General features: G+C 37.4%; 2 protein-coding genes and 1 pseudogene across 2 annotated transcripts; 2 read left to right on the top strand and 1 right to left on the bottom strand.

Annotated features, from left to right (window-relative positions):
- Positions 1 to 1,445: 1,445 nt before the first annotated feature.
- On the top strand, positions 1,446 to 5,531 carry LOC114719030 (uncharacterized protein At5g41620-like). Its single transcript, XM_028904488.1, has 3 exons — positions 1,446 to 2,074; positions 2,813 to 2,941; positions 3,551 to 5,531. The coding sequence occupies exons 1-3, from the start codon at positions 1,688 to 1,690 to the stop codon at positions 5,120 to 5,122; spliced, it is 2,088 nt and encodes a 695-aa protein (XP_028760321.1). The 5' UTR covers positions 1,446 to 1,687; the 3' UTR covers positions 5,123 to 5,531.
- Positions 5,532 to 7,103: 1,572 nt separating this feature from the next.
- On the top strand, positions 7,104 to 10,567 carry LOC114719025 (uncharacterized). Its single transcript, XM_028904483.1, has 5 exons — positions 7,104 to 7,473; positions 8,059 to 8,770; positions 8,883 to 9,276; positions 10,364 to 10,426; positions 10,505 to 10,567. Exons 1-5 carry the CDS (start codon positions 7,161 to 7,163, stop codon positions 10,565 to 10,567), a joined length of 1,545 nt encoding a protein of 514 aa, XP_028760316.1. The 5' UTR covers positions 7,104 to 7,160.
- A 1,419-nt stretch (positions 10,568 to 11,986) lies between these two features.
- On the bottom strand, positions 11,987 to 16,929 carry LOC114719046 (heat shock 70 kDa protein 16-like; annotated as a pseudogene).
- Between the last annotated feature and the right edge of the window lie 849 nt (positions 16,930 to 17,778).

Raw genomic sequence — 17,778 nt, 5'->3', positions numbered from 1 at the left:
ATAGTTTCTCTCAAAATGTAGATCTGTGATGTTTTTGTTGGACGATATTTAGGTTATGATTATTGTCATTATTTTTTTCCCATCATATATTCATATGTGATGATTAACATGCATTTATTTATTTATTTTGCTTTTGGATTTTCTCTTTCATTGATTTTTCATTTAGGGACAAGGTGTTTCTAAATTTCACTTTGTAATTCTATAAGTCGTACGTCGTTGTCATTTCAAAATACAGAAACAATTTATTGAAAATTTAACAGGTTAATAATTAATTACTTAATTAAAAGTTACTAATTAACTTGAGTTTTTTAAAATGTTTTTATTATAAATAATTATTTTATTTTTAAATTGGAAAGTTCCCAGTTACCCAATAATGATTAATTTCCTATGCACTATATTTCAAAATGCCCATGATGTAACCTTTTTATAAGCTACCTTGAGCGTTGAAATTCTTGGTCGACCATTCGCTTTATCTTGCACAGTTATTAGTTAGTTACTTTAAGACTTACGAGTGAACATACCAAAAATTCCTTGAAACACACACACACGACCAAGTTTTTTTTTTAATCGTTTTTAATTAATTAGATAGATCTCTGTGTAGTTGTATAGAGTTTAACGACAAATTAAATAGAATTTTTTTTATAGTTTGATAAAGAATTGTTCATTGGGTTGTATTTTAAGTTTGTTTCAACACTCTTTTTTTTTTCAAAAAAAAATTAAAATCGTCGACAGGATGAACATGTTTATAATTTTTTATTTCAAAGAAAATTGATTTGATACATCTAACGAAAGGAATACGAGGCGAGGCCATTGTTGTTTCTCATCGGAACTTGGATATAAATTACGAAACTATTTATTCCTCCGGTCCTAAATGTAAGACTCTTATATACACTAGTATAAGGGTCGTACATTTACACACTAGTATAAGGGTCTTACATTTAGGACCGGAAGAGTATCTTTTTTTTTTAACTGAAAAATATTTTTTGGCCGTGAATTTTTAAGTATGAAATTAAAAGTTCCGTACTTATAAGGATTTTTTTCTCCCTTAAGTGAAACATGACGGGAAAAAAATATGAAAAGAAAAAAAGTAATGAAATTGTTTTATCATTGAAAGTTGAAACTAGGTAGATTCCCCTACGTGGGGATGCCAAGATTCAAATCATAACGTCTCTTCTGGCGAAAGGGCAAAAAAAATATCCCCATGGTTCTTCGGGGAAGCCGCTGAAACACACGACGTCGTTTCGTTCCCCAAACTAGAACCAAATTGTGCCGTGGTAATTTACTAATTTCACCCCCGGGAAAAAATGGAGAAGGAGAATACTTGTAAGAGATACGTTGACCGTAGAAACATACGGAGTGACTTGCGTATTTTGTATCCGATTGCGTCGTTTTCTCAGCTAATCTCTGAAAACGCCATGTCCCTCTCTCTCTTGCGGAGGCATAGCGTCCCTCTCCCTCTCCCTGTTTCTCTCTGTACTTTCTCGTGTTCTCACAGACTCAAACCTGCACACACTTCACAAGCTCCATCACAAACACACACAGATTCTCGCTTTGTTTCGCTCTCCCTCTGCCCCCCTCTTTACCCCTCTGTCTCTGTATCTATCTTCGTTGCTTTCTCCCTGGGGATATTTATGCAGGGAGCAATACTCTATCTGGATATCTGAGTGGCCCACACTCGCCGGAGAAGATGAAAGTTTCAGGCAAGTCTCAACACCCACCAAAATGTTCGGAGAATATTCTTTCGAGGACTCGAAATCCGTCACCGGACTCAGATCTTCAGCCTCCCAAGTCGTCTCACCGACGAAAACCCAGAACCCCATTGGCCCGGTTTAGGAAAAATGGTGCTCCTTTGGGTCGACGGAGCCGACCTGAAACCCCTTTACTGAAGTGGAAGACCGATGATAAAGGGAAGAACAAAGATCCACTTGACGAGGATGAGAAGTCGGATGCTGGATGCGGCAGGAGAGCCAAAGGGAAGAAGCAAAGAGAGGCGAGCGTGTCTGTTAGGAAGCTCGCCGCTGGGCTGTGGCGGTTGCAGCAGCCGGAGATGGCGCCGGCTAGGTCGGGACGGCAGGTAGCTTCAGTATTGCTTTTGGATTTGTGTTTTTGTTTACTATAGATCCGTAGCATTCATTCTCATGTCTATGTTTCTTGCATTAGCTGCTTTTGATTGAAGTTCTGTTTTGCAGCATTGAGCTAATTTATCCTCATCATTGTCTCATCATTGGGAGTAAATACATTCAAGATTTGTTTTTTTCCTGATTTGATTGTTGCTTGATGTTGAAGTCTATGGTTGACTTTTGAGATTGGATCTTTATCATCATTCTCCAAGCTACTTTTTGTGTTTTGCCATATATTGGACTTCCAGAGGAAGATACTGAACTGTCTTTTCGAGCTTAAAAAGTTATGTCTAGTTCATTGGTTTCGAGTTCTACTGAAAAACTTCTTACGAGTTACGACCTTACTGTTCTTTAATGTTATGTAAAATGCAGTTAGGGTTTACCTGTGGACATGGGTAACCTAATATTTACTTGATTTCTATGAAATATCTTTTTCCCCATTCTTTGATGTTTATTATCTCCAGTTGCTGCCGTTCCACTTAATTTATTTGGATGCATTTTATAATTTAAGCATGACTTCATTGGGATCCTTTTTTCTGCATCCTTTATGCACCAGGATCTGTTATTAGAAATCAGAGCATTTCTGTTAGTATCAGAGAATTTCTTTTCCTTGTTGCTTGGTATTCTTGTGCCATATTTTTCAATGTGGTTAGCATCATTTGCATACTCATTGTGTTTTTACTCCTCAACAGCATGGAATTGGCCATGGAGGTCACCGGTTTCCCAATCATCAAAATGGTGTTATCAATGGTTCTGATCTGAACAATGTATTACAAAGCCCTCGTTCCATTGTTGGTGCAAAGAATGGACACTTCTGTGAGGTATGGTATTTTTTATTTCTCAATTGAAGTACTTAAAGTGTCCATAGTTCCTTGTGCTTGAACATTATTGAGTAAAGGGCGTAGAGTCACAATTTTCTTCTATACTGCATTGTGATCTCCTTGCCTGACCAGGCATGTGAGGACCAACTTTAAATCAGTAGTTTACTCCCTGTGCAAAAGCCACTTGAGATGTGCTTCCAATTATAATATCATGAGCAATGTGCAGTTGGTGATTTGCTAGTGTTGAAATGAAACATACATTAAGGACCTGTTCGTCTGCACCAGTACACACGTGCACATCCAAGTACAGTTTGACATAACAGTAATCCCTAATGGAAGCTTTAAATTGACAAGTAGAAATGATATAGAAGAGCTTCTGGTGAAAGAGCATGCGTTGAAGTTTTAATTGACTTTTTTAGTGTTGCTTAGATTCATGATGTGTGAAGTTCGTTTAGGCTTTCATTAGAAGGGCATGGATTGTTATCACACTTCTTTTAATGTAAGCTCACATGTTGAAAGTAGCATTTAAAATATCAACCATAGGAGGACTTTTTTTGTGGGGTATAATAAGAAGCTTGAAATGCTGATCTCAATTCTTCAATTTTTCAGCTTGAGCCATCTTTCCTTCTTTCCAACTCTGCAATGGAGGGGGCAACAAAGTGGGATCCTGTCTGCTTGAAAACCCTTGATGAGGCGCAACATATCTACAACCAAATGAAACTTCTTGATCAAAAGGTGAGCGCTGTGTCTGTCGTTTCTGCTCTTGAATCTGAACTTGACCAGGCTCGAGCACGCATTCAAGAGCTTGAGACTGAGCAGCACACCTCAAAAAAGAAACTTGAGCATTTCTTGAGGAAAGTAAGCGAGGAAAGGACATCATGGAGAAGCAGAGAGCATGAGAAAATCCGTGTGTACATTGATGACATTAAAGCAGAATTAAACCGAGAAAGGAAAAGTCGCCAGAGGACTGAAATTGTCAATTCAAGGTTAGTGAATGAATTGGCAGATGCTAAATTATCAATTAAGCGTTGTATGCAAGATTATGAGAAGGAAAGAAAGGCCAGAGTATTGATTGAGGAAGTATGTGATGAGCTTGCTAAAGAAATTGGAGAAGACAAGGCTGAAGTTGAAGCATTGAAAAGGGAATCTATGAAACTTAGAGAAGAAGTGGAAGAGGAGAGGAAGATGTTGCAGGTGGCTGAAGTATGGCGCGAAGAACGTGTTCAAATGAAATTAATAGATGCAAAAGTTGCTCTTGAAGAGAAATACTCACAGATGAATAAACTTGTAGCAGATTTGGAGAGTTTTTTGAAGTCAAAATGTGCAGACTTCGATCCAAAGGAGATGAGAGAGGTACAGTCACTTCGACAGGCTGTGGCTGCAGTGAACATACAGGATATCAAGGGATTTTCGTATGAACCCCCTAATCCAGACGACATTTTTGCCATTTTTGAAGAAGTAAACGGTGGTGAACCCGCTGAAAGGGAGATTGAACCTTGTGTTGCTTATTCTCCAGCTAGTCGTGCATCAAAGATTCACACAGTGAGCCCTGAAGCCAATATGATAGCTAAGGATATCATGCAGAGATGTTCAGATTTATACATGGATGATAACGGAGAGATAGAGGATGAAAGTGGATGGGAAACTGTAAGCCATATTGAGGATCAAGGCTCAAGTTATTCACCAGAAGGTAGTGCTTCTTCTGTGAACAAGAATCACCACCGAGAGAGTAATGTCTCAGGAAGTGTGCTGGAGGAATGGGAAGAAAATTGCGGTGACGAGACCCCAATAACTGAAATCAGTGAAGTCTGCTCGGTTCCACCAACCAAGCAAACAAAAAAGGTCTCATCCATAGGAAGGATTTGGAAGTCATGCCCAAACAATGGGGAAAATTATAAGACAGTCTCAGTGGATGGTGTCAATGGTAGGCTTTCAAATGGAAGGTTATCTTGTGGTGGCCTCATGTCACCTGATCGGGGATCCAGTAAAGGCGGGCTGAGCCCCAGAGATCTTTTATGCCAGCTGAGTTCTCCCGAGTCAGGAAATCCGCACGGACATCGAGGTATGAAGGGATGCATTCCTCGCAGTACGCAGAAGAATAGTCTGAAAGCCAGGCTTATGGAGGCTCGGATGGAAAGCCAGAAACTCCAATTGCGCCATGTACTCAAGCAAAAGATATAGATTTAAGCAGAAGCAGAATTTGCTGGCCATTGTATCTGAAGAATGATTAACAGGAGGCAGTTCATTTAATTTAGCACTATGGAAAGTACAAGCATCTTCCGGAAGCTGTGCTACAAGGAATGAAGGGCCATGAATAAACTCACATTCCCCACCTCAGACTGTGGCCATATCATGCCTTGGTTCTTCAATATAATCCCAGGCTAGGCACTGAGCAGATAGTCTTTTCCAACCCAATGTACCTGATTGCCTCAATACAATGGAATAATCTGGACTGGGAAATAGCCCTGTTTTGTAATCTGTCTTGATTTTGTGCAGGATCCTAGCAAAATCTTAGGGAAGCATGTTGCTTTTAGTGTATAATTTATGTCTGAGGACAAATATATCAAATGAGGAATTAGATTATCACGCAGCATTGATGGCACCGGTATTCTGTATATTATGTTTTCTGTGGAGCAAGAGTGGTTCAGATGCATTGAACTAAGAAAGAGACAACTGGAAAAATGAAACCAAAAAAAAAATAAATTTCGACAATAGTATTGATATGATGTGATTAAATTATGATATATTATTTAGTCTTAAGTATAAGAGCTGGTTGATTAATTTGAGGAGATTAAGAAAATAAGTTAAGTTAGTTATTTATAATAAATAGGTGTTTTTTTTTTAAAATATCTTTGTTAATCAAGTGTATTGGTTAGAACTATTATTATTAGAAAAATTATTTTTTTTTAGAAAAAATACATAAATATGAGAGATAAAGTGGATTAGGGTTTTATATTTAGAATCAAAATAAAAGTTAAACAGGGTCTTATATTAAAGACTGAAGGTAGTATTATATGTGGATTACGCACTGGAAAATGAAATTAGTATGTTACTTTAAATAACATGAAAATTATGGATATGCTATTTGAATACATGGAATATAAAATTATTATGAGGTAAATGAAAATTTACGAGAATAAAATTTTTTTCAAAAAGGTTTAATGATAATTATGATGAGACATATTTTGTAATGATGCAATAATTTTTGAATATTAAATATAATAATATATGTTCACCAAAAAGAAAATGTAATAGTTTATGAAAACAGGATGTTGTTACAGCGTATGTAAATGGCTCATTAAATATTGAAATTTACATAAAAGTGATTGCAAGATATAAATTGCCAGAGTCATGTCCAAAAGGATCGTTCAATGCATAAATGTTATATGAATTAAAATAATTTGTGCATATATCACTAACTCAAGAAAAATGCATCGGAAAAATGAACAACTTTATATTTTACCCGTCTTGTAGATGAAATCATTGAATATCCAAATGAATTCAAAATCATATCACTTTGTATGCAACAATGAATCAAATGGGTCTAAAAGCATTATATATTTATGGCAATAGTTATATATCTTGTTAATATCATATTTGCAATAATTGTGTTGGCAAAACTTAGGTTTTTGTAAGTACACAAATACATATTGAAATAGATATTTAATTTGATATTTTGAGAAATCATTACACGATGTCATTTTATTCTAAACAAATTGAACATAAAAAAACAAATATAATTAATACTCATTGAAATTTCAAAATGAAAATTATTTAAAAATCTAAAATGGAAAATTTTTTTTAATAAAAAGTTCGAATGTGTGTTAAAATGATAAAAAATAAAGAGATGATATTATATTTTTAAAAATTCATCTATCCTTCAATTTATATTGTTATAGCTGGATTTAAATACAAGTGAGTCATCTATGCAGCTATATATCATTCTTCTTCATTTGCAGTGGTATTCTCTTATCTAATAATAATATTTACGCTTTTTTATTGAAAAAAATTATATAACAATGGGTGAAATCCGGACGGACCGAACTGGCCAGCCCGCGTTTTACTTCCACGGTTTCACCCAAACCCTCGCTCACCGACCCGCCAAATTATTCTACTTTCATCAATTCCCTCCATTTTCTTCTCAAATTCAAAACCCAACTCTTCGGATCTTTCGTTTACATTTCATCTTTCACTTCCCATTCCGTGTAGTTCTGCTTCGATGGCAGATTGTGAAGCTCCCTCCTTCTCTCTCGGTCTTGATTTGGATCACACTGTCGATGAATCAGCTCCTCGTTCTCCGCTCAGTCCTACCCGTGCTTCTGCGCGCGCGGAGGATGAGGAAGGCTTCGGCCCCGATGTGGCCGAGTCCGACCCGGATATGGCTCCTGACCCACCACCTCGGATTCTGAAGAGGCTACGCCGAGGGCCAGGTGATGGGTCGGCGTCGTCCGTCCAGAGGCAGAAGGGGCTTCCGTCGGGTTTTGACGGTGATGATGATATCGAGGATTTCTCTGACGAGGAAGACCTTCACGGTAACAGCTTATACCTTGTCGCCTCTCTTTCTATCTGCTCTTCTTGTCTTGGATTTCGTAATAACGTTTCTCAAAAGAGGAGGTTCCCTTGATTGGAATGGGTCAGTACTTTGTTGTGCATTTATTGATCTTTTTATATAGTCGGGAGGCAGGGAAAATATTGAAAGAAGTCTCATTGAATTAATACCTGTTTCGAACTGAACTTAATAGCGTTCCCGAAGGAGAAGGTGGGGGTTTGGAAATTCTCTTTCCTTCGATCCTTCTAGTTTTGCATCACTATTCGGTGGTTCTTTAGGATATATGATTTGAGAACTACTTCATTAGTTCAAGTAATTAGGCCTCTCTAGGTGTTTAGAATCATTTAGGTCTTCAAGGGATGCAGCCATATAAATTGTTATCACCTTTTAATACAGTGAAATACCAAACCCTATCGATTATAACATCTGTTAATGGACATGGTTCGATGAACCCCATATTTCAGTCCTTGCATTATAGTTACTCTTCCCTGTGTGCAAATTTCAAATCATATTTTGATTTGCTTATGCTTTATTTGTCACTAAATTTATTGTGTTTCTTCCATGTCAGGTCAAGCACGCCCATCAAAATGGAATCAACCTTTATGTAGCAGCTCCAAAGTTTCATTGAATGGGTCTGGAGTTTTAACTACTCATTCATCTGGAAACTGCAAACAAAGAAAAATAAAAGAATCTTCAGGAGGTGTCCTGGGTTCTGCCACGATGGAGATGGGCCAGAGTGGGTTGATGTTTCCAAAGTTGACAACTAGTCCTCTTCGTAGGTTTCAGTTACTTGATTCTGATTCTGATTCTGATGAGCCTGTAAGTGAAGATGTTAGGGGTGGCCACAAGATTGATCCATGCTTCAAGGAACCATCATGTAAGTCAAGCGAATTTGTAACTTCTTTTGACCAAAGTAGAAAAGCATCAATTAGGAGGCACCAAAATCAGGATCTATGGAAAGATTTCTCTCCAGTGAAGAGCTTTTCAATTCCAACACCTGCACTGAATGAGGTTTGTGAAGAATACTTCCGTTCTGCAATAGACAAAGACATGGAAACACCAGTATCAACAAGTCACAATGAGAGCTTGTTTGAGTCCACCAGCTGTCAAAGGAATGAACAAATATGGAATTCAGCTTATCCACCTCCTCCAGCCCATCAATATTTTTTCCACAAGGATCCAAGAATTAGGCAATTAGTTCGAAGTCGCCTGTGCAATTTTTATCCGCTAGGTGTTGACAAAGTGAACCACCAACCTAACGCATCACATATTGATTACATGTACATTCTGTCGACTTTTTATCTGACCATTGGCATCTATTGGTATTAGTTTTAAAAATGATAGACTAATCTCTGGAGGCTATGATGCATTATGGGTTTATTTTGATTTCAGGGGACAATTTGGCAATGGAGAAGCTTCCAAAAGAAAGGAAGTTCGGAATGGTTGTGTTGAGAAAAGTTCGACTAGAGGAAGAAAGAAACCAAAAGAAGTGGCTGTTGAAGAACCTGTTCATGCTTCTGGGGGCTGGGTGACTCCGAAAATTAATTCTTCTTTAGACGGTGGGGAATCTTCTAAGAGGACAGCAGCCAAAAGAAGTAAAACAAAAACTTTGTCAAAAGGAAAAAGTAAAGCAAACATGCCTGCTTCTTCAGAAATCTTGCATGCTTCTGCAAATTGGGTGGAACCAAAGAACTGTGCCAACAGGCCGAAGGATGCAGGCAGAAGACGTGTTCAAGCAAAGGGTAAATCTGTGGGTCATTGGTTTACGGCATCAGATGGAAGAAAGGTGAGGCCAGACTGATACTTTCATATTTTGTTTAGTGTTTTTAATGTGGTCAACTAATTGAAATTATTCACTTGACTGATGGCACATTCAGGCCATAGAAATGATGTCTACTGATTGATTAAAAAATGGTAACTTTATGATTATCATGTGAGGAAAATCCTTCTTGTATGCTGTTAAGGATACTAATGGATATAGTGAAATGTAGGAGCATCACGTATCATGATTTTTGTCTTCGGTGGAAATAGTGCTGTGTGATTTGATCCTTGGAATTCCTTTCTAGTATAACACAATGCCCTTAATTTACCTTTGTATATGCCAACATCTAGACAATAACTAATTTGTTACTCTCATTCTGCCTTTTTTTTTTTTTTTTTTTTTTTTTGGGTCTGGCATTCTGTAAGATACCATTGCTTCAATTGCTATATATTTTAATATGTAGCACTAGGTTGGCTATTCTACTCTTCTAGTTCTTAATGTAAGATCTCATTAATTAATTGAATAGATTAAGAATGTTAGTTAAATTATTTAATATGATATGTTTTTTCTAAGACACTTAAGTATCTTTCTTAATTCCCTCCATCCCTCTCTTATTTGATCATTATTGGGGAATATCAATAAGGTTAATTTGGAAAAAAATTGATAAACATGTTGAATAAGTCTTACATATAGGACTAATATTAACTCCCTAATTAGATCCTACATTAAGGACTGAAGAGTATTTTTTATAATCAATGCATAATGGATAGTTTTTGGTTATTGCTTTTCAAATTTCTCAATACTGCTGACAGTTATGCTCACTGCGTGGTATGGCTCTTCTAACCACCAGCAAACTTCTCCATGTCCAAATGTAGTTGTTATGTTTTGATGAAGGTTTAAATGTTAAATTTTGATGGCTTGTACAGCAATATATTAGACTGTCTTCACTATTTGAACATATAATGGCAATAATGCTAATGCTGCTGGCTTGCATTTATCTTGTAGTTATCATTAATTGAAATTTATCAAGTGAATGGCTTAAATATGCGATTATTAGTTCAAAGCATAGTTTGGCATATTACGTGAGATCTTGATCCTCTGTTCATTGCAGGTATATGTCACCAAAGATGGGCAGGAGTTGACAGGCCGAGCTGCTTATAGGCATTATCGGAGGGTAAATGTGAATTGCATCCTCTAGTGATTGCTGTATTTGTCGGATGGATCTGGCTCTGAATGACTTTGAATTTTGCAGGAAAGTGGGTCAGGATTCAAAAAATCAAAGAAGGGAACCAGTGCCAAGAAGAAAACGAACTGAATCTTAGTGTAAAGCCGTTGGTTCCTGTCTGTCTTTCCCACATCTGCACATTAGTCATAGATCTCATGGCAAGATTTTGGTTCAATTACCACCGGGTTCTTTTTATGTGTTGAGGAAATTGGCAAACAGCTAGTTAACACGCGCGGAATCTGATTCGGGGCTCTTGTTGCATGGTGAAGTGACCGGGATAAAATTCACACAAACAATTCCCTGTCATCTAAGGCCATTTGATGTCGACCGAATTCCCTATGCCGAGTTCTTCTAGAGCTACCCAAGTGGTTCTGTAGATTCTAGAGTTGTGGTCCTACTGGTCAACAGTGCCCAACAAAGATGGACCAAGGCCCTAGATTGTCTGAAATTTCTTCTCATGCATGTATATTTCCAGATGTGGACGTCTGGGATGTTGAATTTCCTGATAATCATGAATGTTCTATGCAGTTTCAATGCTTTTTAGCAGCTCAAGAACATGGCAGACTAAGAGTTGACTTGCAAGCCAGAAAGTTGATGACCAATAGGATTTTGTCTAAAGTCATCATTGATGTCTTAATCCAGGGGGACCGAAGCTTAAAAGAAACTGGCAAGAAAAGTTGAAGAATTGCATGTTGAAGTGGTAAGTTCAGTGGTTTTGATTTAATTTGTGACTGGGATTCAGTTGAGAATGTGAAGTATGAGCTCAAGACTCAGGTACATACAGGCATATCAGCAAATAACTTGACTAACCAAGGTAGACGAAGTCAGGCAGGCAATGGGAGGAACTAAAAATCAGACTACAAAAATGAATACACGCGCTCATATGTGCATGTATAAGCATCCCCCTATACGTGTATTCTCTTCAGAAGTGCCTCTCGCAAAGACGAAAGGGTCCTAGAATACTTATAATTGTTTTTGTTCGGTTAGAACATTCTTTAGAATTGTTGACGCACGACAAGCATCATAAAGAAGGCTGTTTATAAATTTTGTCACCAAAAAAAAGGCGGTTTGCTGCTGGCAATTTCATTTTCAATTTTTTATATATAAATATATATCATTTTATTTGGTAAATAAAAATTTTGAAACAGAAACCCAAAATTAAACTAAGCTTTTTTTTTTAACCAAAAATTTAAACTGAACCTTGGAGATAAGCATTGCATGACAGTTGAAGCAGTTGTTCGTTACTTAATCCATTCCTTTCATTATATGTCTGATTTTATTATTATAGGAACGCTATTGCTTTTGGTGTTAATTCGTCAACAGTTAACTAGAGTTGCATGGTAAAGATGGATAACATAACATTTGCCTCAAGAACACTATACGTAATCCTAAATAGTATAAAGCACAATTTTATTGATAACTTCGTCGCCAAGTATTTGCTCAACTGGTTTGAGTTGGATGGACATCAGAAAAAGGTACAGTGGACAACTCTAGATGTGCCAACAGAAATGAGAGAACACAAAAATGAGTTGCAAGCTTTAGAACACACAAATATTTGATCCATATAACCTAATCAATCCACCTACTTGAACCTATTCACTTTCCAGAACAAAAAGACAAAGAACCAGAAAAGAAAAAGAGAAAATTTAGTCAGGAGTATAATGAAAATTTGTGTCTTTGCCTATCAATATCAAGAGATTCATCAAAGGTGACTGGAAGTATCTGGCTTGTCTTTGCCTTTGTCCTCTGGAACTGTTGACGAACCCTTGGATCCCAGCACCTGTTGGCACAACCTGACAGCCACAAATATAACATTGATGATAATCTGAAATAAAATCATGATGACCCGGGTCCAAAAAAAAAAAAGAAAGAAGTAAAATCATGATGACCGACATGTAAGAGAGCGGAACAATGTTTTCTACACACACACACAATGCTATCCTACACGTTATTTATGGGGCGATTGCTTAGAGATCGACGATCTCCAAGATTGACTTTTCACTATTCCACCTAAAAACGCTAAGATTTAGGTTATTTTACCATTGACATAAATTTTCCTAGCAGTATGACCCATGCAACAGGAAATAACGAGTATCAAATAGGGTAACAGAGAGATCAAGCATCATACAGTTTCAAATCCTCCGCCTTGCTTTTAATATCACTTGACCATATAATTGGGTCATTGTCCTTAGGCAAGGAATCTTGTTGCTGTAATTTCTCTCTCAGCCACTGCTCTGCTTTATCGCACTCGTTTATGATCTGAAACAACAAAGCCAAATTACTTTGGATTTTGAGCAGACTCGCTATAATATCTACTGGCTTGCGTATTGACGTACCAATTCTTTATGCTGGGGAAGGAGGGAATCTGCAGACTTGCGGTGATCCACAATGCACTTCAACAGATCTCTTGTAGCTTGTGCTCTTGCTTCTTCATCTTTATACCGATTCTCAATTGGATCCACAAGCTACAGGAATTAAGATATATATATATATTATGATTATGATGGGAAAAAATGCATGGGTATAAAAAGACAAGCAGCAGCATTGGAGAAGTAAAATTAAACCTTCTTTATATCTTCTAGTCTTTCTGAGTAAGCCACCTCAGTTTCATCATCACCACCTCATAAAGCCACTCTTCAGTCTCTTGCAGACTTCTAGATATGCCTTCCCTCTCTTGGTCACTTGCAAAGCTCCGGTAGGTGTCAAAGAGCTATCCATATATGCAATTATATAGTTTATATTTAAATCAAAGCCCATCAAGAAAATAGACGCATACGTTTTAAAAGCTTGTATATGACAAGTAGCATGGAGAAAGACGTAAAAATGTTTGACAGGAATGGGTGTTCAACTCATGGCATCCACAGCTTGGCACTCTACACAGTCTCAAAAACCAGTTCTTCACTAACTACAGAACAGGGTATCTCATTTGATAAACTTATTAGTCTCACCGTTTCAGAAAAATGAAAGAGAGATCTGTCAGTATCAAGTAATTATGACCACATGAAAAGCAAAACCATGTATCAAAGGAGATGAATTGGATGACTGCATGAATAATATACCCTGAATAACAAACCAGTCATATGTGTACGTCTCATGAACACAAGTAGGTACCTTACTCCTCATCTCGTAAATATAGGACTCCAAGCTATTCTTCTTTTCTTTGGTTCGCTCCACAGCTCTGTCCTGTTGAGTCAACAGGAGCTCTTTGTCATGAGCTTCCAAGATCTCAGCCTTGGTCATTCCACCATAGATGTTCTCACTCACTGGCACATGTCTTTTGGTAGTTTTATCTTTCCTCACAGAATCAGCCTGAAAAGGCACAGTAGTCAAATTTTCACTCCAAAGTTCTAACATCCATATAAATGATATCTGTGACCCAATCCATATCCAAGTAGGAAAAAAACAGGGACATGCTATCAACAGAAGACAAAATTTCGCTCCAGAAAAAAATGAATTAAAAACAAAAATATTTATTGCATGATTCCATACAAGAAAAATAATCAGAGGCAGAGAGATGACAATAATACTCACAGATTTATGAGAAGATTCATCCTTCTATTGTTAGTGTCCTCACCATTTGCTACTGTCTCATTAGTGATAGGGTCAACATCCATTGATTCATTATTTGAATGGTCATTACCCTTTATACCATCTACCTGATCTTCAAGCATCTGAAACCATGAAAAGTTTATGCACATCACAATAGCTCTGAGAGTAACAAAAAATGGACAGAGATCAAAATGAGGCTTCTTACTTACTGTAGCTGATTCGACAGTGACAATGCCATGCAGATTTAGTTGAACTCTAACTTTAATCCTTGTCTTACTGCCATGGGACCCATGGAAAGGACCAATCTACATAGAAATGGCCAGTGAATACATAAGCAAATAACGAGGAGAAGGCATGACGAAGAAACAATGTATGACAAAGCTATAGTGTAGCACGAAAAATGGAAACGCCTAGCAACCAATCAGAACTGTTACTCTGTAGTCCTCAAAAAATCAACAAGATGTAAGCATGCAGATGTAGCATGACAACTAACGCATCATGCTACATCTAGGATAATTAGGACAAGGGATGGCAGTATCAATGTCCTGTAATATCAAAGATGGTTTTGTCTAATGAAAATGTTATTAGACAGAACCAAAATTATAGCTTGTCATTTTACTGCATGATCAATTTTGGATAATTATTTGAGATGATGTTACATCTATTGCATTTCCTCATGCTCCAAAATACATCATGATTACAACAAATGCATACATGCATAAAGAAGGTTCATTTGGACTGCAATATTTTGTAACTCAGCCCCTATTGTACTTTTAAATAAGAATATGGGAGTTTAATAGCTAATGAAATTGACCCCTTGTTGAAGAATAAGAAAAGGGATTTTGTTGATTCGCATGAGCTTAAGATCCACAAAAAGTGATGGTCTTTGATGCATCCAAGGAAACTAGATTAGACCAAACACTTGGTGATGGTTGCATGAAAAAATGTACAACATTTAAACTAGATTATCGACTGCAATAATTTTACAGCTCAAAAGTGGGAAACTATAGAGGTGATCATCGTAACAAATCTACCATTACCCAAATGCAATTTTTTTCTTGAGAAATTAGAATGTTCTATAAGAATCATTGAGCTCATGGAAGCTATGTTGCTATATTGCACACCTTTTACACACCCAAAATAGATAAATGAAAAAAAGGACATAAAGAAACAGGCCAAGGATGGCCAAAGAAGTCAGTTAAAGCTCGGGCACATGCACACATGAAAGATCTGAAGTCCTTCACGTTAGTAACATGTTTAGAGTAAGGGTAGTGGTAGTGCATACCGTGAAGCAACTGATTTTAGGAGATGTCCCCGGTGGCAGTTCATTTGGATTAGCATAGAACGCTTCCAAATGGAACAAACTACTTCGGTGAAATGTTAGAACTTTAACACTTGGAATGGATTGCCCCTTTGGGAAAAGTATGCCATTTGATACTGCACTAATTGGACCATCATCTGACGAAAGTCCAATGGAGAATGGATTTAAATCCAGGACCTGTAAAAAAAAAAAAAAAAAAAAAAAGTTACTAACCTTTAAGAATATATACCATAACAAAAGATTTAAGCCTACAGTGCAGGATATCTTTGAGAATATGAAGTGTGAGAATTTTCAATTCAATTCAAACCGAAAACAAGTAGACACGGGATGGCTGCACAAAGAATTAACATAGAATAGTATAAGAATCAATGTTTTGTCCTGTAATACAAACCTCATATTCTCTAACACGGAAAACAGGACTTAGCATTGCACACTGAAGAGCACAGCCACGAGCCACACATTCACTTGCATTCAATTTTCGGCTGGGTTCTCTCCTGAACTTAGAAGTTAATAATCTAGCTATGGCAGGAACCCTAGAACCTGAGCCAACTAGCTCTACGGAATCGATCTTATCTGCAGTTAGTCTTGCATCAATTAATGCTTTATGGCATGGAACACAAATCTTCTCCAATAACCCTGATGCCAACTTCTCGAATTCCTCCCTCTTGATGAAGCCCTTGACATCTTTCTCATCCATCAAGCACTCAATGTTTAAAGCTGCCTCATTATTTGCACTCAAAACTTTCTCTTTCTCAACTTCTCACATGCTGTGCGCAACCTGATACATGCCTTGACATTAGAGTACACGTCAATGCTGTACTGTTCCTTAAACTGTGCTGCAAAATGACTAAAGAGAACCTCATCAAAATCTCTTCCCCCTAAATCCCTATCAAAAGCGTGGGAAAGTATCTTCATTTTCCCAGACTCAAATGCTGCAATGGAGACCTGAGTATCACAGTGACCAATGTCCACAATGCCACATAGGTTGGACCTGTTCCAGGAAAATCTGTTTTGTAAATTCCATAACCAAGAGCAGTTGCAGTACAATCATGAATCAATCTCACAGGCTTCAAACCAGCAACCCTTGCTGCGTCAAGATATGCCCGTCTCTGCAAGTCTGAAAAGTATGATGGGATCCCAATAACACAGTCTGAAATTGGCATTTCAAATCCTTTTCAGTTTAGAGTTTTCAAATGAGCAAGGAGCATTGCTAAAATTTGAACTGGTGTAAATGTATGAGTCTCCTTGAGATATTTCAAGTGAACAAAATGCCACCATCTTGGCCTTCAGAAGTTTCAACCGGGAGCATTTTCAGCTCATTTTGCACATCAGGGTCTGCATATTTTCTCCCTATCAGCCTCTTCACTTGAGATATTGTAGACTTGATGTTCATCATAGCAGATGCAGCACCAGCTGACCCCATAAATCTTTGCTTCTCCCCAAAGCAGACCACTGAAGGGGTTTCGCGTTTGGATTCATCATTCAGTAAAACATCAATCCCACGTTGCTTCACTACAGCAATGACACAGTTCTCATTTCCAATGTCAAACCCACCACACTCATTGTCACCAATCTCGTCTGTCGTATATGAAATAACCAACGACAACTTCAACCCCTTCCCTTACTCTACTTCGTACTACTTCGCTAACAATCCGCCAAATTCCGCAGAAGTTGACCCAGAAATGTAACCTTCACTTCCTGCAAAAAGAAGTCAGCGGAACAATTCATTAACCCAAGTATTTGTGAATTGCAAGCAAAAAGTCATTTAAAAAAATAGAATGAACCGAATACACTTGTGCTGATACTTCATTTGATTTGCCACGACTACAGGGAAGAAAATAGAGAGGAAATGGGGGCAAACATAAAATTCAAGAGTGAACGGTAAGGGGAAGAGAAAAACCATAAATCTAAACCAAACTCAGAATTGAAAAAGGCGCCATCGATAAATTCCCTCCCTCACTCCCATCATTGAAAACTGTTCATGGTTTCAATGTAACAAGAAGCACAAGGAAAATTTGAGGCAAACTGGAAACTAGAATATTAACGGATGACGTAAAACACCTGCTTCAGTTAGGTTTGCTTGGATGAGAATGACGAATATTCGAATCCAGAATACTTAGAATTCGCACTTCACAGTTAATACGAGAATTCGCTCTTCACATTATGCAGGCGATGATGGGAAAATGAAAATCTCTCTCTTCGCTTCGCACGCCCAAGACCAGACCAACACAGATACCGTCCTTCAAAGCTCAGACACGATTGATACAAAAGCTCTCTAATTTGCGTTAAAAGAAAATATATCAAATTTCATTTGACTACTTTTAACCTTTTGTACTTCGCATCATAAAATAATAATAATCATAATAATAGTAATAACCATCTTCACACATTTACACTAACAGATAAATTTTTGTTATGGCTGGTTCGGGAA

The sequence above is a fragment of the Neltuma alba genome, unplaced genomic scaffold, assembly GCF_004799145.2.
Source record: "Neltuma alba isolate B1F8T4 unplaced genomic scaffold, ASM479914v2 tig00011885_pilon, whole genome shotgun sequence".
NCBI classification, from domain to species: Eukaryota; Viridiplantae; Streptophyta; class Magnoliopsida; order Fabales; family Fabaceae; genus Neltuma; species Neltuma alba.
Note: the sequence above shows the minus strand (reverse complement) of the source record. Positions and strands in the feature narration are given on the sequence as shown.